This window comes from Dicentrarchus labrax, unplaced genomic scaffold (assembly GCF_905237075.1).
Source record: "Dicentrarchus labrax unplaced genomic scaffold, dlabrax2021, whole genome shotgun sequence".
Taxonomy (NCBI): Eukaryota; Metazoa; Chordata; class Actinopteri; family Moronidae; genus Dicentrarchus; species Dicentrarchus labrax.
Window position 1 is genome coordinate 18,230,408 of NW_026136720.1, and position 23,302 is coordinate 18,253,709.

The following is a 23,302-nucleotide window of genomic DNA, read 5'->3' on the forward strand; positions in this document are numbered from 1 at the left end:
GACTGGAAACAGGGGGAAAAGCTAATAGTAAATATAAATATTATTATTAGTAGGATTGTAAAGATATATCGCCAGACAGTTAAATTGCAATACAGATAGTGAAGATTCAAATACCGATGTGATATAAATCACGATATCAAGGCGCAGTGATATTAGTTTCACTTCTCCAAAGTAAATGTGCATTGTTTTGCACAGTTCATACCCTACCTCAGAAATTAAAAAAAGGTTCTATAATTTGATAAAGAAAATATAAGAGACAGTTTATTTTGCTGTGTTTTGTCTGGGAAAATCTTTTTCAGTCATTATTTGCCTTCTCATCTCATCTAATTATTCAATTGGGAGAAAATTGTATCATGAACCCAGTATCAGGAATTGTGTCAGATTGTGAGTTACATGTGTCTTCTACATCCCTAATTAGTAGTATAGTAATAATAATTGCCTGGCTCTGTCTAAAGGTAACACAACTCGCCTACCAGCTCCTCTCCTCTCAATTAACACCTTATACGGTATCTAATTTGTTTAGTTCAAAAATGAAAATTCACCATTTAATGGGGGGGGGGTTATCTGGCTTTTTCTTAGCTTGAGTTCGTGACTTCCTGGAGTCTCTGCTGGTTGCCTGGCAACCGCTGAGAACAATTATTATTATTTTCATCGTGAATTCTCCTGTATTAAAAAAGTATAAGTGACAACAGAGAGCAGAAGGAGACTGAACAGAGTTGTAACCAGCTGTGTGTGTGTGTGTGTGTGTGTGTGTAGCCTAGTAACAGGCAGGAGGCTGTTTGGCAGCAAAGTTAAGACGACAACTTTCTGTCCTGCTTTTTCTGTCATTTTAAACATCAATATGTTCAGGCGTCTACTGTGGACAAAAGTTAGCTGGAAACACTAATGTGGATGCAAATCGTTTATACATGAAAACAGGGGCTTTAAAATTTAGATGGTTTAATGTAGCCTCAGTGCTGCAAGTGGCAGTTTTGGTGGGTGGGAAGCATTTGTAACCGCTTCTGCTTGGTCTTTATCCGTAGCCTCCCCAGACCAAAAGCGGACATTAGCAGCAAAAAGGATAGCAGTACAGGAGGAATTGGTCATTAATATTGGATGGATTAGCACAAAGTTTTATTTAGACATTTTAGGACCCCAGACGATCAACCTACCCAGGCAGCAAAAGTTGTTAATTCCACATTGAGTTCTGGTCAAAAAGGTTGCTATATAGCTCATGTTGAAAACTCTACTTTAAAATCTAAGTGTCTACATCAGTCAGTTTATATGTTGGGCTAACGTCATTGAATCAACACTGGAAGAGGACAATATTTTCAGCACAGAAATACTTACATTTAATAAATATTGTACTCACTCCTAGCTTTCCCGGCAAAATATTTCTAATCAAACGAGGACTGGGCAAGAATGAACTACCAAATGCTCTCATCATCTCTCGCCATCCTATTGAGAAAGAAGTAGGAAAATGCTAGGTCAGTTTGTGCATTATTGTGCATATAGTGGATAAATTAATCTATTGATTATTATTCTTGTAAATAGTTAGCTAAAACAAAACAAATGCATATAAGCAGACCATAAGTTATTTGGCAATGTCCTGATATGTAGATTTTAATAGAAAACATTTGAACTAAGTGCCATTATCTTGGTGTCTTTACATTATTTAGTTAACTATTGTAACATGGTTCTATTTACTGTTAAATATTGTAAGTCAGCCAGCATGAGGCTAGCTATAAGCTTGTCTGATGTTAAAATATGGTCTAATTTTTACTCTCATCTCACTATTATGCTTCCACTTAAATTACAACCAAGTGATGTGAGCAAAACACTGAACAGTGCTGTCTGATTTCTTGCATATACTGAGTAAACTGAGAGAGAGAGAGAGAGAGAGAGAGAGAGAGAGAGAGAGATATTTGATATATTGCAAACTTTATAATTTTTTATGAATTGCTTAATTGAAAAAAATGCTGTGAAATTACACTACTTTAATCTTCAAGTATATTTTAATAAATATTCCATGGTAGGCATTTAATCCTTAAAGTAGCACTTTACTTGTACATGTTGAAAACAATATCATGTTCTACAAATGTTGTACAAATAAAGAAAATGTCATGAAAAGGTCTGAATACTTGTGGTTAATTAGTATAAGCCCCCTTTTAGATAGTGGGTGAATCAATATCAATTCAGTGTCACTCATGGTTGAAAATCTGATGTTATTTAACATTAAACATAAGTGCTTTTCATTTTCAGTCATATTTTGCTTTCTGGGTAATTTTTCGTGGCGCCAAGAGGTTCACATTTGTGCTTTTGTGAAACTATTGGATGGATTGCCATCAAATTTCAAACACACATGTAGCACTACACATCAGGTCAAATGGTTCATTTGTTTTTACCATAAAATAATGCCATTGCCATCATTATCAGCTGTTATTTGTGTTTAGTGGTAATTAGCAAGCAAATGTTTGTAAATGTGTGCAAATTACATGCTAACCATTATACCTCCTATTAACATAAACATGCTTTATCTTTGTGAGCAGACACACAGAGATGCTTCCTTTGAAGGTACATTTTGGCCAGAAAGGGTATACTTTACTTGTACTTTTCTATAAAGGGTAAGTGTACAATAATTGACTTGTAAGAAGGGTACTTTCATGTACTTGTACTGTCCCAGTCAATCATTAAACAATTCCTCTCTACTTTCCCCTGAGAGTGTGTTTCCTTTGTCAGCTGAATCATTGCTTTGTTAAATCCAGGTTAGTTCCACTGACATCTATTTTTATAGGCCAGACTTAGCCGAGCCAGCAAAACACAATTAATTAACAAAGTCAGTACTGAAATGCTTTATCTAATTTAGAGCCACAACTTAACCAATTAAACAACACAAGTCCACTGGGGAGGAAAGAATGTGCTCCTGCTCAGGTTGCCTGGGAGCTTGATGAGAAGGCACTGCTTGTCACGGATAGCCTCCATTACCAAGACAGAGCACAACAAGACGTGACCATCCAAACAAGTCAATAAGACAAGTTATTGAGACCTCAAATGTCTTCGATCAAGTCGAATAACCGAGACCATGTCAATATTATATCTTGTGTTTAATCTGCTTTCTAGGGTTTCTTTAAGTGACATTACCCCGAGATGTAGGCTATCTCCCTAACAACACGGTCTTATTGCTGTTCTCAAAATAGATGTGGCAGCAACATACACTGTGATCCTTGTGCTCCAGTACTCCTCTTTATGTACTTGCTATTAACACTTTTCATTCCAAACTAAGACACGTATTGACTGTATTATTCTTTCTACTCAGGCACCTATTGTTTTATTAACTCATGTATTTTATTTTCACCTGATCAAAAGTCATCAATCTATACCTCCATAACACAGACGTCAGCCCTCAAATTTTGCTCTTTTTTAAGGAAAATTCTACGGTGGCCAACAAGGGCAAACGCGCCGCAAACGACAAAATGCTGCAAACGGCAAAATGCTGCAAACACAGGAATGAGGCAGAAGCAAAAACTTACAAACCCACAAAACAACTGCCAAAGAAAAATGCTGCAAATTGACTCCACTCCCTGTGAGCGGAAAGAGGAGATTATGAAATCGGCGAGGTTACGTCAGAGAGAGTGGATTTTTAGTTTTCCTGAACATTTAAATTAAATGAAATAAAAATACCTTTTTCAATATTCCACTTTCAGTTAATTATATGGGTGTTTGATTTGTGTTTTCTGTGTTCTGGTCTCATTTGAACCCCTCTCCACCGCCCTCCTCCTCTACCGTCTAACATTAGTTAATTAGAGGTAACGGACACCTGGCCGGGCATTATCCCTTACATAAACACAAGCTCTTATAAATCAAAGTTTCTAGCACGCTAACATTAGCTACGTAACTATAACTTTTTCCTTTTTTTTTCTGTTTTATGTGTTTGTGTGTTTTTGGTTTTGCATCATTCCTGTGTTTGCAGCGTTTTGCTGTTTGTGGCGTATTTGCCCTTGTCGACCACCGTAAAAATTCACCCTGAAAGAACTATTTGAAAATACTGTTCCACCAACCATCCATTGATGAAGATTGTTCAAATACAGTAGATTATTTTACAGTATCTGATGTCAACAGACTGTTTCTGTCTTCAGTCTATGCACTGAAATGTAATTATTATTAATTTTATACTTTTTATGGCAGATGTTTTTTTTGTTTTTTGGAGGTCTGTTAGATGTAACAATGGGCTCTTACAGGGCATACAGTATGGTGGAAAGAGAAAGTGTGACATTAGAAAACATAGTCGTCAGAGTATCTGACATTTGGAGAGCACAACAGCATGGTGATTACTCACTTTATCATACAGGGTGGGATCAGTCAAGGAAGGTTTTTTCAGCCCCGGATGTGTGCAGCCTCTGCAGGAAGTGTGAAGTAATTAGAGATCCAGTAACTCCAACAATATTCAGCACATCACATGCCCCGCCTGTAGTTTGGCAATTATGACTGAGACAAAACAAGACGAGAGCTGGATGATGATCACTTCCAGGACTTAGTGAGTAGAAGTGATTTTAAAAGTTCTCAACTATGTTAATTGTTGTATGTAATAAATAATTCCCAGATTGTTGCCCCATGACAAACATTTTAATGATAATCTCCTATCCTTAAAATGATAAATTTTAAGGAACCCAGAGCCTTGTTGATAATTCTATGCATCTAAATTCTGACATCAAATGTGGAGAGAAATGTCCTCAAACAATCACATGCACACACTCACAGAATTAGCATAGAAGGGATTGCTTTCTGTTTAAAAACTGTGTGATTTTTAACGTATTTATTGTTGCTTGTCTGTTGGTATGGTACTGACCTGAGCAAGTTGAAAGAACATCTAATCTAATCTCAATAAATTAAATGATTAGTCGTTTAGCAGAAAATTAACTGTTAAATTGAAATAAATTGTGTTCATGATTTATTAAAAAATCCAAACATTTGCGTTTCTTTTTTGCTTTAGTCTGTTTTATTGTCAGTCAAATAACTTTGATTGTGGACTGAAAAAAATAAGTAATATGAAAATGTCACATCAAAAGCATTTTTTCCATCATAATTCTAAATCCAAAAGTTCATTATTGAAATTAAATATTTTGTAAAGGAAAAGTCACAGAATGAATGAAACTTTAATTAAAACCATTGATAATTCTCATAGTATTTCAGTACTTTAATACTAAACTCTGCAATTCTTCATATGTCCGCATGGGGTCACTGTTGACACTAAAATGGTAAAAAGTTAGACGTAGCCTACCTTCACTTTAATAGCCAACAGCTAACTGTCCGTCGAAGTTTGTTATCAAACAAATCATATTTTCAGAACACAAGTAAATTAAATATAAAACCGTACACATTAAGTCGTTCAAAGTCAAAGTGCAGCTGTTTTTACTAGTGACTAGATGCTCTCTGGCTGTGGATGAGCTCACACTTGGGCCCGCCTCCAACCTCTACGTAACTCTCTCACCCGCGCGGAGACTTCTGGGAAACCGAGTCCACGCACTAAATAATTCAAGCTCCCATTCCTTCTCCTCCACCGCTAGGTTAACAAGATGCCGGCCGTACATCACAAACTGCTCCTGGAGGACGCTTTACAGGACAGTCCTCAGGTAGGCCCGTGTGTGTTATATCACGTTTAAAGACACAGCTGTCACACAAAGAGACGTTAGGCGCTGAAGTTAGCTTACTAGCCCAGACTAGCTTCTTGCTCCCGTTGTAGGCGGTTTCCACTGGTCGATGACAGCTCCCTGTTGACACATTGTTATGGGAATGTAATCCTCTGTCAGGGGTAGCAGCGCCTTGCCGCTGTCAACAATGTTATAGTTTAACCAGCTAATTATAATGTTCAGCATTTGTGTGTTTCTGGTGTGTTTTACAAAGCTACCGCTCGTCACAGGGCTCCTCTCTGTCATTGGGGATATTCTGTGTACATCCAGACTCTATGGAAGATGTCACGACCGATAGCTCAACCAGAATCCCTCTCCTGCAACCCTTTTTATTTTCCAGTGTCGTATTCAGTTAGATATTGAGGGCTAGACTATATTCTGGAGCCGAACTGGGCCTGATTCACAGGCTGTGGGAGGGGTTTCCATTATCGGACTCCCTTGGAATTAGTCATTAGCTAAATGAAAGTTGTTCACCAACTCCTAGGCCTCATATAAGAGTATATCAGGCCAACAGCAGGACAGTCTTTGCTATTGTGCCCATCTAATGAAGTATTTTCTGCAGTCTGCTGCATCAGTCTTTCCTCTAACAGGGCTGACCTCTTTAGTGGTTCTGCTTAAGTGCAGCCCATGCTGCAGGGTCATATCTCTTTCTTTTTTTGCAGTTTCTCCTATCAATAACTGGGGCTGCTGTCTGTCTACAGTAAAATGTAAACACAGGCAAAGTTGTGAAGAAGACAGTAATTCCAGATGATTTCTTTTTGGTGTGAAATGGTTCTCAATCTTTCTGTGGTGGAAGTCAACTGGAGTGAAATGTAAAGAGACTTTAGCCGATGGGTGTGTTCCTCTCAGCTATATCTGCCCTGCCCTGCTGCACCTGTTTATAAAAACAACTACACCTAGACAGGATTCTCTCAGTTTGCATAGCCAGCCTGCAGTAAAATCATTATGCCTCTACTTTCACTTCAAAGCAGCGCTTCAATATGCTTCACTCAGCCTCATATGGTTTCACTCAGCGTCTTGTGTCCTCTTCCCACTTCCAGCAAGCTTCTTATAGCCTACATGTATTTTATGAGTTACAGGTTCCCACCAAACCTGATTCAAATTGTGTTTGTTTGTCTTTAACTTAAGTACTGATATGGGAATTATCTTGTCCAAAAACTGGATAAGGAACATTTGACACAACAATTACAATATTCCACCTGAATTGTCCTGATGTAATAAACACACCCATTTGATTTTTATGGTTAAAACAAACATTTAAACTCATTTGGAACTAATGTTGCCCCAAGATATGGTTAGCAACTAACAATTATTTTTATTGTTGATTAATCTGCCAATTATTTTCCTGATTATCCATTTAATAGATTAATAGTTATTTCTATAAAATGTCAAAACGTTGTGAAAGATACACATTGTAATTTCCCAGAGCCTAGAGGACAGCTTCCTTTTCCTGACCAACAGTAACAAATCCCAAAGATATTCAGTTTAGTAACATATATGACAAAAAAAAGCAGCAAATCCACACATTTGAGAAGCTTTGAAGTTTATCATTTTTGCTTTAAAAAGTAATACACCGATTAGTCGGTTATCAAAATAGTAGAGGATAGGTTCACAGTTTTTCAAGACTGTCTTAAAGAAATGATCAGGTGCCCATATGAACACAGAAACAGGTTTTGCATGCTGTGATCCTTCCTACTGTTCATACTGGCCATTGACAGATCCCTTTGTGATGCACTTCCAATGTAAATCCTAAAGTCCTCGTTTTGCGGAAACATGTTTTACAAAGTTTATCTGAAGCTAATATGAATCATCAGCAGTCTGAGTTACTCAAATAGAGTGGATATCTTCCACAGTTGCAGTGTTTAGTAAGAAAGTATCTTTTTCTAAAAATTCTGGTACTTAGAAGATATCTACGTTGAAGCGTTGAACAAACTTCAGATCGACTTTAGAGTGTATTTGTACGGACAACAAGCAGCTGTTTCCGTGTGGGGCACCAGGCTACTGTTTTAAGACGGACTTGAAACATTGTGAGCTTCACTATTAGTACTCTACTTAATTGTCTGTTGCTTGATAGAAATAGAATTGTTTCAGCTGTGTTTACAATTATCTAGCAGTCGTCTCGTCTGTTCATCCCTTTGTCATGTTCATCAGAAGAGTGTGTTAATGTTTTGTTCCACAGACTCGCTCCTTGCTCAGCGTGTTTGAGGAAGATGCTGGGATGCTTACAAACTACACCAACCAGCTGCTACAATCGTTGCAGCGGGTGTTTGGCGCCCAGGTACTAAACAAGACACAAACAGATGCACATACACAGACTCGCAAGTGGCTTTGTGAAACAGCCAAAACGTGTTCAAACACAATAAAATGAGGAGGATTTGATTTGAGTTTTTTTTTTGTTTTTTCATCTGAAAAGAAGTCATAATTTTGGGTGGAACAGTTACCAATTTTGTGGGGATTAGCAGAAATGTAATATGACTAGTAGTCTAACTAATGACTGTTGGCAGAGATAAAACATTATTTTTTTGAGTAATTAGCCCAACACTTGTCTTGATTAGCACTTTTCTGAACCAATAGTGATTGTTTACTGGTAGAGTTGGTGTTTATGTGACCCGATCACCTAGTGTCCTTTCCAAAGGAAGTTTCATTTTAACCCTGATTCACCTTTCACTTGATGACAAACTTGGACTCTATGGACAAATCCCCAGTAATACTTTGCTTGTCCTTCTGTCTGCTCCCTACAGAGTGAGATGGGATTGGCCACAGAGCAGCTCTCACAGCAACTTCTGGACTATGAGAAGAAAGTAAGTATGAGTACCATAATCAAGGGTTCAATTTCCATTGAGGATGATGGGACATGTCCCTCATCACTTTTAATGTTTCAAGTTAATTTTCTTACTGCAGTCTTTCTGAACATTTTCCTCTGACTGTCTAGTCACTGTAGTCCTAATAGGAGAATAGTTGACAAACATGGCTGACATACTTGGCATAATCGCCTTCAGTTATTACAATTTGCTTAAAGGAAGGAGCTTACAGGGCAGCTGCTAGTGTGTATATGAAAATTTCATATCATGATTATAAGGACCAAAATTGTCATTGCTTTGTTTGATGCTGCACAGTATTTACCTTGAGTGTGGGAACCAAACACGGTTTTAATGATAATTAAAATTTGAAATGGAAATACCTTTTATTAAACCAGTAATCGTTTAATCCCTAGTGAATTACAATACAGAGCTTTAGAGGTTTTTAAGTATATGAGTATATATAGTTTTTTATGTCATTTTTCCTTCCACCCTTCTGAAAGCAAACTCAAGCCTTTGACCACACATGTATTCTCATAGTTTAGGTGAAATAATTTGAGAAACTCTACCAATGTGCGATTATATTTATGATTGCATCAAAAATGAGAAAGTCAAACCTGTATTCTGAGCACTGCCAGCATGGACATTATCATTTTTATCTGACCTTTCTTTCAACGTGTGAGATTGCATGTGTCTGCCACACCTCATCTTAGCATGTGTGTCTCTGTGAAATATAACCTTGAAGTTGCTCTCTGTTGTTAATGTATCATGTGGTCTCATTTTATGTAGCTAACAAGAACTTAAAAGCAGAAGAGTTGCTGAAGTCAACACCACAGCAGGTCTATTAAATCATGCTTAAAAAAGAAAGATAAGTGGATCAGTTGACTTTGTTGGAACACATTCTGGATTGCAGAGAAGATGTTAGATAGAGAAAATTCTGCAATGACCTGTAATGGATGCAGTTTTAGCTCCTTTAAAACAAGGCCTATAACTCAGCAGCTTAGCATGGGATTTATTAGCATCTCTGGCCTCGTTCCATAAAAGTGGCGTGCCAGAAATCGTCACATGTACGCTGGATCTATACATTATGGAGCTTCATGGTTTAAGCTTGTTCCCCCTTCCCTTCTTCTTCTGTCTAGAATTTTGCCCTTGGAAAAGGTGATGAAGAGGTAATCACCACGCTGCAGAACTTCGCCAAAACTGTGGGGGAGGTGAGGCCTGTGTTTGCAGTTTTGCGGTTTTATGTGTGTATATTTATGTGTGAACTCACAGCAGTAGAGATGGATGATGAAGTACTGCACGGTCAGTGGTTGGTTCTTTATCATGTTATAAAGGGTATTGCACCTGCGCTTCCCGAGCATACTGGTAAAAATGACCTCAATGAAGAGACCTGAGCGTTATCCTCCCAGTAAGCTGATGCTAAGAGTGGAACAGTGAGGTAGATATGAGGCCTATGGCACCGGATGGATGGCAGGAGGGAGGCAGCGGTGGATGGATGGGTGAAGGAGGGGTGTGTTGGCTCAGGTATATAGACAAAACAGACGGGCCTTTCCCTGTCAGCCATGGGGGTCCACAACCCTGCCCAGTCAGCACTCAATAGGATTTAGGACACACGCATCCACATATGCTCAGAGGACACAGGTTGATTGTTTGCTCGACCTTTACCTCTTTACAGCGGAGAACTCATTTCACAGTGAAAATTAGCCCTGCACCTAATCCTGTGAACTTTAGCACTTGCTAAATCATTCAGATTAAACTGGTTGTCAGCTTGTTAGATGTTGGAGTGTAGCTTGCTGATAAGTATACAGAATTAAAGCAGGATTTGCTTGTTTGTGCGATATGTGGTCCTGTTTCCAATATTGGAGGAAACAGCACTTTTATTGTTCTCTTCATGAAATGTACTGTTCCACAATATGAGATTTTTATGATGTAGGACGCATTGGAGCACCAAAAATGTTACTTTACAGATTGCTGCAGGAGTAACTGGCAGCCAATGTCACTGTACTTATTATAATACATTTGAAATCCCTCAAGATGTTTGGCGAGGGTACATTTTCTGTTTGTGTCCTTGTGCAGAGCTTGATTTTTTTATATAATCTGTTTTGTGTGGTCCAGCTGAACTCGCTCCACTCTGAGCTAGCCAACCAGATGGCTGACAGCATGGTCTTCCCATTGATCCAGTTCCGAGAGAAAGACCTCACAGGTAGGGCCACACACATACAACTCATTATCATAGTCTATTTTTATCTTTTTTAAAGTATTTTTGCTGTATTTTATGCCTTTCATTACCAAGCTGACAGTAGGGAAATTACAGAAAATGACATGGAACAAAGGTTTCCAACCAGTGGTTCATGGTCAGCGCCTTAACTGCTAGGCCACCTGACTCCAGCATAACACATTATTGTCATATTATTACAGATAATTAATCGTTTCTCTGTAATAATGTTTAGAATATTAAAGCAAAAAGCTTCTTCTAAATATAAAAACACACATTTCAAAACAAAGCTACGAGTCACATTCATTAATAATTCTAAAATATTAAGGATTCAGTTTGTAAAACCATTTTATCATCCAACAGCTTGAGTTATCTACTATAATGCATTTTTAAAGATGTGGATCTGTTTTAGATGTTCTAACTAAAATTTTACGTTTCAGAGATAAGCACACTGAAGGAAATATTTGGCATCGCCACTGATGGTAAGTACAAATCCTAACCTATTTCAGAAAACAATTACAGCCTACAGTTACTATCTGATCCTCATGTCCTTTCTCTCCTCTCCTGCAGAACATGAGGCAGCCATGGTCAAATACAGCCGATTGCCCAAGAAGAAGGAGAATGAGAAGGTAAAGTGACTGGAAAGTGCTTTCTCAGCTTCACTGATGGAGCTATTTGCCCATTGATCACAAGATGTAAAAGGACTTGCAGTGCAGTAAAGTTCTGGTAATGCAGTAGGAGTGTTTTATAATCATTTGAAATATAAATATGTGGAATTAAATATTCCTCTACTGCCAGGCCCCACTGTAAAACTGTAACAGCAACATGCACTGTAATGGCCGCAAGATTCCTCTACTATAATCTTCTATTGAATGTGTCGCCATGTCTTCGTTGGCGTACAAGATAATGCAACAGTGTTACTTATTTGTATGTGTGTGAGAGCGTTTGCATATGCACGAGTGTGTGTGCAGAGCTTGATTGTGAGTTTGTGCTGGACACGTTTGTATATGTATTTGCATGTTTAACTTTCTCCTGTCCGGACAGCTGAAGTCAGACTTGGTGAAAGAGGTGGCCTACACTAGAAGGAAGCAGCACCAGGCCTCACTGCAGTATTACTGCGCCCTCAACGCCCTGCAGTATCGCAAGAGAGTAGCTATGCTCGAACCTATGCTAGGCTACACGCAAGCACAGGTACTGAGCAGCTGTGGGCCTACAAAGTGGGCCACACCACAGAAGCAATTTCATAATTTGAACTAATTTAGTTCACAAAGGACAGTTGTTGGTGTGAAATGTGCTCATGCAATATACTGTAAACTATTGGGGAAAAAACACTTATCCTTGTAACCAAAGGCCTAATCCTTCAACAGAAAATGAATTGGCAGAAGGTCCCAGTCTCTTAAATGTGAAGATGTGATGCTTTTCTTTTTCATATATGACAATATAAAATATATCAGCCAAATAAAACAAGCTTTTTTTTTAATACATCATCTTGGGCTGCGGAAAATTGTAACAAGTACTTCACTATTTTCTGACATTTTTCAGCCAAAATGATGAATCGAGAAAATAAAGGGCAGATTGATTGATAATGAAAATAACTGTTAGTTGCAGCCATGTGACCACATGTAACCAAGTGATTATCATCTCAAATTAAAGTCTGAAAAAATGTATGTAATGTAGAAGATGAATTGCTCATTGTTATTTTCTAATCTCTCAGATCAGCTTCTTCAAGAAAGGCATTGAGCTGGTGTCAAAGAAGATGGACAGCTTTCTCTCCTCCGTGTCCAACATGACACAAAAGTAAAGACTATCTCATTAACATTCATTTTCATGTGTACAGTACATGTGATGAACCATCACTTTAGAAGGAACAGTAGCCTACTGCAGCCAGTTGTGTAGAAATAATTTCACTGCAACGCATTGATTCTCCACAAATATTCCATATGGGATTTTGCCTGTGTTAAAACTTTATTCCTGTCCAGTATCCAGGCCCAGCTGGATGTGGAAGCGGAGGCCATGCGTGGGTCCCAGAGGGAGCTTCTGTCTGTGGAGGACACTGTCTACATGCCAGATAAGGACACTGAGCCTGTCAATCGCACGCTTATCCAGAAGGCTGGCTACCTCAACATTAGGAAGTAAGATTAATTGCACTCATTATGGCCCTATCTTAAACCCAAGGACACTTCCTGTTCACGCAGTGTTACTTGCTGGTCGATATGTGAAGAGGTGTCTTTGGGTAAAAAAAAAGAAAAAAGGAATAGATCAGCTGAGGTACAAGCTTGTAATCTGTCCTAATTTTACATATGTTACATTTCATTGTTTTGTTAGTCTGGTGCAATCAACACACTGCAGCTAAATTAGGCACTGACTGTCTAAATACATAAACGATTTTTGCTCCTCTTGCTGAAGTTTGTCCAACTACGCATGAACATTGTAAACAATACCTCTGTCACAGCAGACGGTGGGTCAGGTAACATGTTGACAGTGTGCGCTGTCAGCTTATTGCAGAGTGGATATATGAGAAGGGAAACTTCTTTAATGGCTTCAGGGGGTAATACTGTAGCGTAGCCTGCAATGTGATTTAGTGAAATGTCAGAGCTGTCAAACTCTGTCCCTCCCTCATATACATCTCAAGTCTTTGACAAATGTCTGTGACACCAGAGAAAAGGTTTCCACCGCATGCCATTCAGTTTAATGACACACACTGCCAGCAGCCTCAATCGCTTGTCAAATGGAGCTGAGTCCAGAGAACATTTGCTATTTCGAATGGTTTCTCAATATTAAGGGTCTGAGTCACCCAAGGCAGCATGAGCCACACACCGAGATATTAATCAAAGGAAATGTATTTGGTAATATATTTTATGAACACAGTGTACAAGAGGAAGTCTTACAGATCAGTTCAAATGAGTCCTATACATGTCGCTTTGTTTTGAAACCGATTGAGTCACAGATAAATTACATTGTAGTTTTTATTTATATGCACAGAAACCAAAATGGCCTAAACAAAACCTCTGTGCAACGATAGCACTGGAACAAAGGAAGGCTCATACAGATCCTCCAATATAATTAACTCAGAAGCATGGAATCATTTAAGGAGAACTGATGGCCAGTTTTATATCATTTCAAGATCTGGTTAATAACTAAGCAGGATTGTTATCTTATCCAATCATAATTAAAAGTATGTTTGTTTACATTTGTTATAATATCCTTTACTAAACTTAGAAAGGGAGAAGGACTTAAAAGAGACCTCTCGCATTATCTTTATCTTCGCTCAGCTCATTTGTAAGCCAGATGTGAACGAGGAATTTCCGTCACATCCAGCTTAAAATCCTCGACATTCTTCCTCTTTATGTAGCCCGCTCTCTCATCAAACTTTCTATAATGCCACTTGTGGCAGCGAAAGCGAAGAGTATGTTTTTAAAAATCTCATCCTTTAGTGCTGATCTTTATCTATTTCTCCTGCCCCTTCTTTTCTGTACTCCAGTAAAACAGGCCTAGTAACCACAGCATGGGACAGACTGTACTTCTTCACCCAGGGAGGGAACCTCATGTGCCAGCCACGTGGGGCGGTGGCGGGCGGCATGGTGCTGGACCTGGACAACAGCTCCGTCATGGCTGTGGAGTGCGAGGACAGACGTTACTGTTTTCAGATAACCTCCCCCTCGGGCAAAACGTATGTTCACTTTTCTACATAAGAAAATGACACACAAACGTGTGAGATATTGGATGTGTTTTATTTAATTATCTCCATTGTCCCACAGGTCAATGATTCTACAAGCTGAGAGCAAAAGGGAATATGAAGAAGTAAGTATGAAAGAGGCCGTTCAAATGGCTTCTTTTGGTCCTTCTTATTGATTTACATCTTCATCCTAAAGATATCTGCTGGTACTGATTTCACTCATAGAAGGATAGAGGACCTGTCGAGGCTCATTTGTGTGGATTTTATAGTTGGTTTTTGTGCTTGGACGCATCTGACTGGCTTGTCACAGCTGGTATCAGTCAAATGATTTCAGGCAGCTTGTGTGAGCATAGAGGAAGTCCTAATGTGGATCTGTGTGTTTTTTTCTCAGTGGATTTGCACTGTGAACAACATCTCCAGACAGATCTACCTGACTGACAACCCAGAGGTAACACACACCCCCACACAGTTTCACACGCAGTTTCACACACAGTTTCACACACACACACACACACACACACACACACACACACACACACACACACACACACACACACAGACACACTGCAAGTTAGACACACCAGCTAAACCAAATATCTTGGAATCAGACTTTTTCTTTTCTGGCTCTAAATCAGAAACATTTAATTAATCTTGGTGCTGTAGTTAGAACATCACCCACAATATTTGATCGTGCATATTTGATTTGACATCTATTTGTTGTTCCACCGCTTTAATTAGTAACACATAATATGAGGAACTTATTCTCTGTTTATGAGGCATAAAATCTAATTGTGTTGTTCCACCGCTGTCACGTAAACCCCCTCCCTCTTCTTACTAAAGTGTCTCACAGCTGTTGTTGCCTTTTCTGCTTTTCAGTCCCAGAATCTTGCGTGTTTGCAGGAGTGAAAAAAATGTTTATTTTTCAGATTCCCCGGAGACAAACAGACTATAGCTGTGTTGGAAATCACTCCTTTTTCTTTCTCTTGCAGTATTTATTTTTCCCTACATGATTATTATCACTTGGTAGTAAACATAGAGTAAATTGTAATTAGAGATTTCAGATACTGATAGGTATGGTGTCATGTAACTGCAAATTAATTGCTTGTCACTTGAACAAGGTGCAGCAATGTGCGATAGGAGAGAATATTTGTGTATCTGTCAACTTTATGGAAACTACTGTGTATTTCTGTTCATTTCGACTTGGTGACCTGTGTTCATTATTTTATTTTAAAAAGGCTCAAGCATTCTTGATGCTGTTGCCACTAAATAGATTAAAACAACAGTGCAGAGAGGAAACTTGCACTCCAATGAATCCTTGATTTATAACATGCTCCATCATTTATGACAATTTCTTAAAGCAATGATTATAAATCGACTAGTTTTTCAATTTTATTATTATTTTACATTTTTCATGTTATGACATGCCTATGAACACTGATGTACTGTTTTTTTTTGTACTTGCCGTATGAGAAAAAACCCAAATCCTACACTTCTGGGCCCAGAAATGGCTGGAAAGACTTACTTTGAACATAAGACCTTCAGTCATTTCTTTATTTGACAAAACATTTAGAAACCAGGAAAACGTCAGCTATTTGTGAAGGATTATCACTGGTGAATAGACCCTGCTTTTGGTACACAGAGCAAAGATGAGTTTGAGATAATGTAGAGAATTTGTGAGAGACAAGAGGTAAGGTTAAAATCTTAAATATATTTGGCATATTTACACACTTCTGGTTTTATAAGTGACTCACCTGCTGATACAGAGATGCTGCAATATCCCTGTTTCTTGTTGTCAGGCTGTGGCCATCCGTCTGAACCAAACCGCCATCCAGGCAGTCACCCCCATCACCAGCTTTGAGAAGAGACCAGAAGGCTCACCCAACCCTGACAGGTCAGGCATACTGCTTGTGTAAGGGTTTATTCATAACACTACACACTGAATCCTCTCCTGAAGTTCAGAATTGAATGCTTTTATAGTGGCAGGAATTACAGTTTTGATAACTGAGGACTGTGCTGCACTGTCTATTTGATCTGCTTGTGTTTTGGCTCCTTATATTATTTTTTTATTGGGAGATACTAGTTTGTCTTTGTGTCATGACTTCTTCCTCTACATGTATTTTTTCTTGGTGTATAAAATGATTGGATTGTGATTATTAGAGCATGACCAATATGGGATTTTTGAGAAAGATACCAATTTTAGAGGGGATTTAGTGAATGTTTGAGCTGGAATTGTGGATCTATATGTGTGGATTGTGCTCCAATATGGCTATGCAAAGGTACTCAGAAGGCTTTTTTCTTATATTTATATATTTCTTTCTTATATTTAAGTTAAATGTCCTTTAACATGTTAAATAAGTTGATAAATATGATGAAATATGCAAGCAAATGTTTCCATTTTAGCCTGCAAATCAACAGTTACCGGCTAGAAACTCTGTCTGAAATCGAAGAGAATAGAAAAAGAATAGGTTCACATTTGTTCAAGTCTTGCCTTAAAATAACACCTAATGTACACTGAAAGCACTCTTGATTGCTGTAATTGCTCCTCTTGTCCATACTGGCTGTCAAGGGAATTCATAATGCAACTGAAGTGTAAGTGATGGAGGACAAATCCACCTTCTATACAAATATGCACTTATTGCAAAATTCCCTTTACAGGAAGTCCGATTTTATCCCGTCACTTAAATTGCGGTTGCATAGGGAAGGCCAGTGTGGAGTGGAGAGACAATTAACTCTTTTGATTCACATAGGGCACATGAGTATGTTATTAAGATAAACTTGGAACCTGTCCTGTAAGTTGAGTAGTGGGTGTTTTAGGGTTTACTTGGTTTATTCCTCATAATTCATCTTTAATCTATCCGCCTAATTCTTGCAGAGCAAAGCCAGGGGGCATACATGCTGCCAGCAGCGATTCCCAGAAGACAGGGGCTACTCCGGAACCAGAGGACCTGATAGCCCCTGGGACACCCATTCAGTTTGACATCATGCTGCCGGCCTCCGAGTTTCAGGACCAAAACAGAGCTGGGGGGAGGTGAGGGCACTACTGGGGCAGGAAGTTTGTATGGGTGCATGTTTGTGAGAGACTGGCAGTAACAAGATACTGGAGTGTGATGACACTAATTTCCTGAAAGTTTGCCTCAGTGGTTATTATATGATTTCCAGGAAGCGGAGTGTTTCGTAATGGCTCAGTGCAGGGGTTTAATTGTGTTTTTCTTCTGGTGTGTGTGCTCCCTTCCTGACAGACGCACAAATCCGTTTGGAGAAACGGACGATGACTGTTCAACAGAAAGTGACGGTAACTATTTTCCTCTTCTAAATGTAACTTAATTGTCCACTTTGCTACGGCAAGCACTGCTCGAGTTCAGCGTAACCTCATCATGGGCATGTTTGTGTACCTTGAGTGCTGTTTTTCTTTTGTTTACTGTCCTTGAGTGTATATGCTGATGACATGTTTGTGTGTGCGTGATGTTTCCGCAGACTCCCTCCTGCAGCAAGTATTCGCCGTGCGCTTCCTGGGCTCAATGGCAGTGCGCTGTGGCAACAATCAGGAAGTCATCTACGAGGCCATGAGGCAGGTTTTGGCTGCCCGAGCCATCCACAACATCTTCAGGACCACCGAGTCTCACCTCATGGTCACCAGCAGTAGCCTCAGGTAGAATTTATCACACACAGTGTTACATGAATGACCACATGTGCAGGCGGACGAAGACAACTGATCGGATCTTAGCATATAAACATGGAGATGCATTCAGTAATTTCCCAGCAATATATACAGATAATACGAAACAGATGCTTCAATTATTGTTTAAAAAAAAAAAAATGCTGATGTGGTCACATCAGCATTTTTTGATTGTGGTCAATGCGGCCATTCGTCTGACAGGGTCTGTCTGTGGACCTGTTACCATATTGTAGGTGTGAAATTGTCTATCTCTACCAAAGGTATGGAGAAAAAATATAATGGTATATTCATTGTGCTGTGTTTTTTCAGAAATCTTTTTGGTCTTCTTACCCTGTAAAGAAACATTTGTCTGCCACACAACCTCTTTCAGCTACAAGTTAGAAATTAATTCAATTTGTGTTTTTTGTTTTTCTAATTAAATTAACTATATTGATTTGAGCTACACAGTCCTGAAATCCTCTAACAATGTGCAACACAATACTATATACACACATATATGCGCTAAAAAATTGGCCATCAGTGCTCTACATCAATGATGACTTATACCCCAGGGGGTGCTTGGAAAGATTGAAGAAGAGGATCAACTAATTTGTGTGTGTATATATCCACTTACTGAGTTAGAATCAATTCAAATGAATATGTTTAGAACATGACAGGTGGTGTGGATGAAGGAGCACTTTAGTCTGTCAGACAGGGCTGTGAGGGTTCATTAGAGCCACTGCTCTACAGCACTACCTGAAGACTACAAAGAAAAAATACTTTGAAGCAGGAACCTTTTGCATAAATAATCTGCAACGAACAAGGCTTTTGTACGCCCCACTAGTTATCCACCAAAAACATGTAATGTTGAGTTGTTGTATAACCTATAATTGATTGTCACATTTTGTAAGAAGTTTCACCTTCTGTAAGCATTGTACTGTCTGTAAGAAAGAGAGAGATAGGAGCTACGTTACAGAAACAGAGATATTCAAAGTGAAGGTTAAGCATTACTGCGCTGTTTTCATTTTTTTGTAAAAAGCCTTTATTTTGTCTCCACAATAGGTTGATTGACCCTCAGACTCAAGTTACCAGAATAAGCGTAAGTTTGACAAGAGATCGAGTCAGTTCGCAGTGATTTATATCCTAGCGCATTTTTTTATATCTTTATTCTCCCCCGTCACCTCTCTCAACACTCCTCATATCTCAGTTCCAGCTTGGAGAGGTGTGCCAGTTCGCAGCCCACCAAGAGAACGGGAGGCTGATGGGATTTGTGGTTGAGGGCAGAGACTGGAGCGACGGCGATGAGGAGGGAGAGCCCTCGTTTAGCACCTTCGTCTTCGAGAGCAACACAGAGGGCGAAAAGGTTGATACACCGAACACTGACGTTTTTTCAAGGAGGACAAACATGTCAGCTGATGCACAAATGTATTTTGAACTTGATGTTTTTGTCTTTGTTTACAGATATGTTACACCGTAAGCTTGGCGAAGGACATTACAGAAGCTAAGAAGGTATCATCATCATCATTATCATTATCATCATCATCATCATCATCATCATCATCATCATCATGAAAACACATAGAAAACAGTTATGGGATTTAAAGTAAAAAACACTAAAAGTGCTTGTTTTATACAGACAGGCTCAGATTGTTATGGAAGGGATCCCAAAAGCTGTAATGTCGCTATAGTTCGCCAGCAGACTTCATAGACCAAAACTATGGCTAATTTTACCTACCTTGCATATTTATCAATGTAACATTGTAACATCCTTCTTAGTGCACTTTAGAGCTATTTTTAGTGTCAAGGGGAAATTAATGGTACTCAAGGTAATGTCCCCCCATAAAAGAAAAACTGATTACATTTTTTACTAAACAGTATTTTCTCATTGATGCCACTTTATTCGAATCAAATGTTTATCTTTGTAAACATACAGTGCCTGTTTAAAGTAACAAGTCTTTAGTGTGTAGTTCATATGGCCCCAGAGCCTGGAATTGTCTCCCTGTAGATAACATTTATAATAACTTCAACATTTACTATATTTTACCTTTTATATTATTTTGGTCCTTTTTTACATCTCTTTTGTCCATAAAATCCTTTCTGCTTTGTTATTTATTTAACCCTTAAAGTCATGCATCTGTCTTGTGTGTGTATTTTTCATCTTTTGTGAAACTGTTTGTAAAAAGTTCAGTACTAAGTTTTATATTTTCAGAACATTGAATCACAGCAGCTTTTTCAGTAGTTGAACAGAAAAGTTTAATGAAGATAAATAGGAACATAACCACTATAGGGAGTCTATCAACATTTTACCATTTTAAGGTGACAGACGAGGTACATTCAAAATGCACATCTTGAGAAATTCAAACAAAAAAATTAAATAAATTCTTACTTGGCTGGACTTTTTTGTGTTTGTTTTTTTCCAAGGACCCAGAGGCCCTGGCCCAGCTGATGAAGAATATGCCTCTAACCAATGATGGCAAATTCCTGCTGCTGGAACCTGAGACAGGCGACACAACCAATGGAGCAGGACAAGAAGACCTGGAGTCTGAGGCCTAGTCCCAGTTAGGACCAAACAAAGCAACCAAGACAGGCCCCCGGTCTGACTTTTGCCTAGGAAAGAAGGCTTTCCCTGGATGAAGGTGTCATCATGACACCCCCCCCCAACCAACCCTAACTCCGGTACTATAAGACCAATATTAGACAGTGTAGTTCACTTTTATTTACCCTGTTACTAGTTCTCCAGTTTATTGCTGTAAAGAAAGCAAAAGACGTTGTTGTGGGGGTTGCCTCGACCAAAAAGCACATCTCATGGGCGCTTCATTTGGTCTGCTTTTCTGCGGTCAGACTGTAGCATGAGTCCTTGGATTTGGAATCGTTTTTACATCGCTGTAGGTGGTACTTACACGAAAAGGGACGCTATATAGGCCTTGATTGTGTTTCATTGTCTTCTAATACCCCCAGCAATCTAATAGAAATTGGTGAATCATTTGCATCAGTTTAGGTTTACATCCATTTTTAGGTTTACATAGTTTGAAGTCGGTTTGGAGAGTTTGTTCCTTTTTATTGTTTTACATGTTAACTTTGATCTAAGGCTCTTATGTACTACGTTTATTTCTGTTTATTCATGTACAAAAAAAAAGTTGCACTTCCTAGGTTAATATCTGTTTAATAATGCTCGATGGCTACAGAATGCACTAATTGATCAATTTGAAGGATCTTAGACTTTTAAGACAAAAATCACATCAGTTCCTATTACAGTGTGAGCATATGACTCTTGCAGCAGTGGACAAAATTGGACGAGTGATGTTTTTGTTCTTTCTGCACTCTTGCAAGTTGCCACTATGCGGTTACACAGACATGGCATCCTGACTATCTTAAGCATTCCTACTAAACTGAATTAACGTTACATTTTACATCATTCTTCACTACCTATACAAAACAAGTCTTAAGATGATCCGTACTGTATGCAAGGTTCTCCTTGAGCAGCCCAAATATACTTCAATAAAATTAAAAAGTGTGCTACGCTCCGTTTTCTGAAAGCCTATGTAAATATGAACTGTCCGAGTGGTTATATGATGTTTAACCAGAGTTGGCTGCAAGCTTTCAGATTCAATATGCTAGGACTGATGCAGTGCATGATTAAATAATAATGCCATTCTCGCTCAGTCCCTTCACAGAAGATTAAAACCTCTACACTGAGCACTAAGCTGTAATACAAAAAAAATAAATTAAAAAAAATCACTGAAATGTAACAGTAACGCATGTAGGCAGACCAGTGGGGTATTATGTACTCATTGAAAAGCTATTTGCTCTTTGCTTATACATATGAATACTAATCAGATCAGAAAAAGTGAAGGGAAAGCGATTGACCCGTGAAATTCTGCCTTCCCTCTGGATCCCAGTGCGGTTTTTGTACCATTTCAGCCCATTTGAGCTAACACTAATCTCAGTGGACATTGGAAGCCCATGGTGCACTGTGTGAATGTGACATTTTGTACTGTGTATTACAGATGAGGTCAAAACCACTGACTTGACGTTGATCGTGAAAGTTACATTGTGTTGACCAGTGCATTTGCTTGTCTGCTTGCTTTTTCTACTCCACATCAGAGCTCTTGGCAGAAACGTGTTAAACAAGGATAAATTGGGGATATTTCATTAAGGACTGCCTGCTCTGATGGTAATTACTTATGATTATGTTTGATTGCTTGTGATACTTTTCATTTTAATGCAATAAATGCACCTATTCGCTGTCTGGAGGAGAGTTATGTTAGATGAGAAGAATGTACCACTCTCATCCGTCCGTTAAATGTGAAGCTACAGCTAGCAGTCAGTTTGCTTAGCCCAGTCGGTGGAAACAGCTAGCCTGGCTCAGCAGAGTGCTCTAACGGCACCTCTAAATATCACTCATTAACACTTTGTTTACCATTTGTTTTATCCATACAAAAACCCAAGTGTAAAAACAATTAGTTTTCACACTTTGAGGAAGCCAGATATAACTTGTGAGCTTTAGAGGTACTGGTAGGTGGAGTTTGTTACCACTTGATAGTGCCAGGTTTTTTTCCAGTCTGCTGGCTGTAGCCTTATATTTAAGAAACAAGTATGAGTGATAATGAGCTTGTCACCTAGCATTAACTCTAGCTAACGTCACTAGGCAAATACGTGCATTTCCCTAAATGTCAAACTTTTGCTTTTAAGTCATAACGATTAACCGTTTCTCTTTTTGTTGCTGATGTAAGTGCGTGTCATCGGGTCCTCTCTTGCTGTAAACAAACTTCTGTCCATCCAATGGACTTGTAACCTTTGGGTGCTGGTTGAGATGCTTGTCATACCATTAATAAAACTACAGCAATGTATACAAATGTGCTTAGTGCATCCATGAACAAAAGTCTTGAGATTTTTTTTTTTGATAATCTACACAAACTTGTGCCTGTGTTGTTCCTCTGATTGACGGTTTAGTAGGAGATAAGTATTTCTCCAACTTTACCATCCAGTCAAGAAAGCAAATCCTCTTACTGTATGTGGCCTGCTGTAGCCCATTACACTTATTACAGCTATGCTTTATACATTTGTGCTTTGTAAGTAATGCTCTGTCAGGGAAAAATCTGGGTACCCGTGTAGTTGCAAGGACTGCATTTTCTCCCTCTCCTTCTGTCTTTGTGTAACTGGCTGAAGTTGACAGAATTTGTTTCCCATAAGGCTTTGCACTTAATTTGTCCTAGTTTTCTAAACCCAATGTTAACATGCAATCTTTAATAAATACAAGTATTTTTTTTTTTTTACTCAACTGTTTTTTTT

General features: G+C 38.7%; 1 protein-coding gene and 1 long non-coding RNA gene across 2 annotated transcripts; one reads left to right on the top strand and one right to left on the bottom strand.

Annotated features, from left to right (window-relative positions):
• Nucleotides 1-1,351: 1,351 nt before the first annotated feature.
• Nucleotides 1,352-5,559, bottom strand: LOC127352760 (uncharacterized). The gene is made up of 3 exons (XR_007881183.1): nucleotides 5,258-5,559; nucleotides 4,316-4,376; nucleotides 1,352-1,437 (listed from the first exon to the last, which is right to left on the bottom strand). It is a non-coding gene; the product is annotated as an uncharacterized LOC127352760 (long non-coding RNA).
• appl2 (adaptor protein, phosphotyrosine interaction, PH domain and leucine zipper containing 2) lies at nucleotides 5,477-23,286 on the top strand. The gene is made up of 21 exons (XM_051381409.1): nucleotides 5,477-5,609; nucleotides 7,846-7,944; nucleotides 8,408-8,467; nucleotides 9,604-9,675; nucleotides 10,580-10,667; nucleotides 11,120-11,161; nucleotides 11,250-11,308; nucleotides 11,724-11,870; nucleotides 12,394-12,476; nucleotides 12,659-12,811; nucleotides 14,161-14,349; nucleotides 14,438-14,480; nucleotides 14,747-14,803; nucleotides 16,152-16,246; nucleotides 17,228-17,383; nucleotides 17,595-17,647; nucleotides 17,830-18,004; nucleotides 19,073-19,109; nucleotides 19,218-19,373; nucleotides 19,472-19,519; nucleotides 20,432-23,286. Exons 1-21 carry the CDS (start codon nucleotides 5,553-5,555, stop codon nucleotides 20,561-20,563), a joined length of 2,001 nt encoding a protein of 666 aa, XP_051237369.1. The 5' UTR covers nucleotides 5,477-5,552; the 3' UTR covers nucleotides 20,564-23,286.
• The last annotated feature ends 16 nt before the right edge of the window (nucleotides 23,287-23,302 follow it).

Bases quoted from the DNA above. Each gene is read 5' to 3' on its own strand.
- appl2 (XM_051381409.1), top strand. From the start codon at position 5,553: ATGCCGGCCGTACATCACAAACTGCTCCTGGAGGACGCTTTACAGGAC. The intron at 8,468-9,603 runs GTAAGTATGAGT...TCTTCTGTCTAG, and splicing joins TTCTGGACTATGAGAAGAAA to AATTTTGCCCTTGGAAAAGG. The intron at 11,871-12,393 runs GTACTGAGCAGC...CTAATCTCTCAG, and splicing joins TAGGCTACACGCAAGCACAG to ATCAGCTTCTTCAAGAAAGG.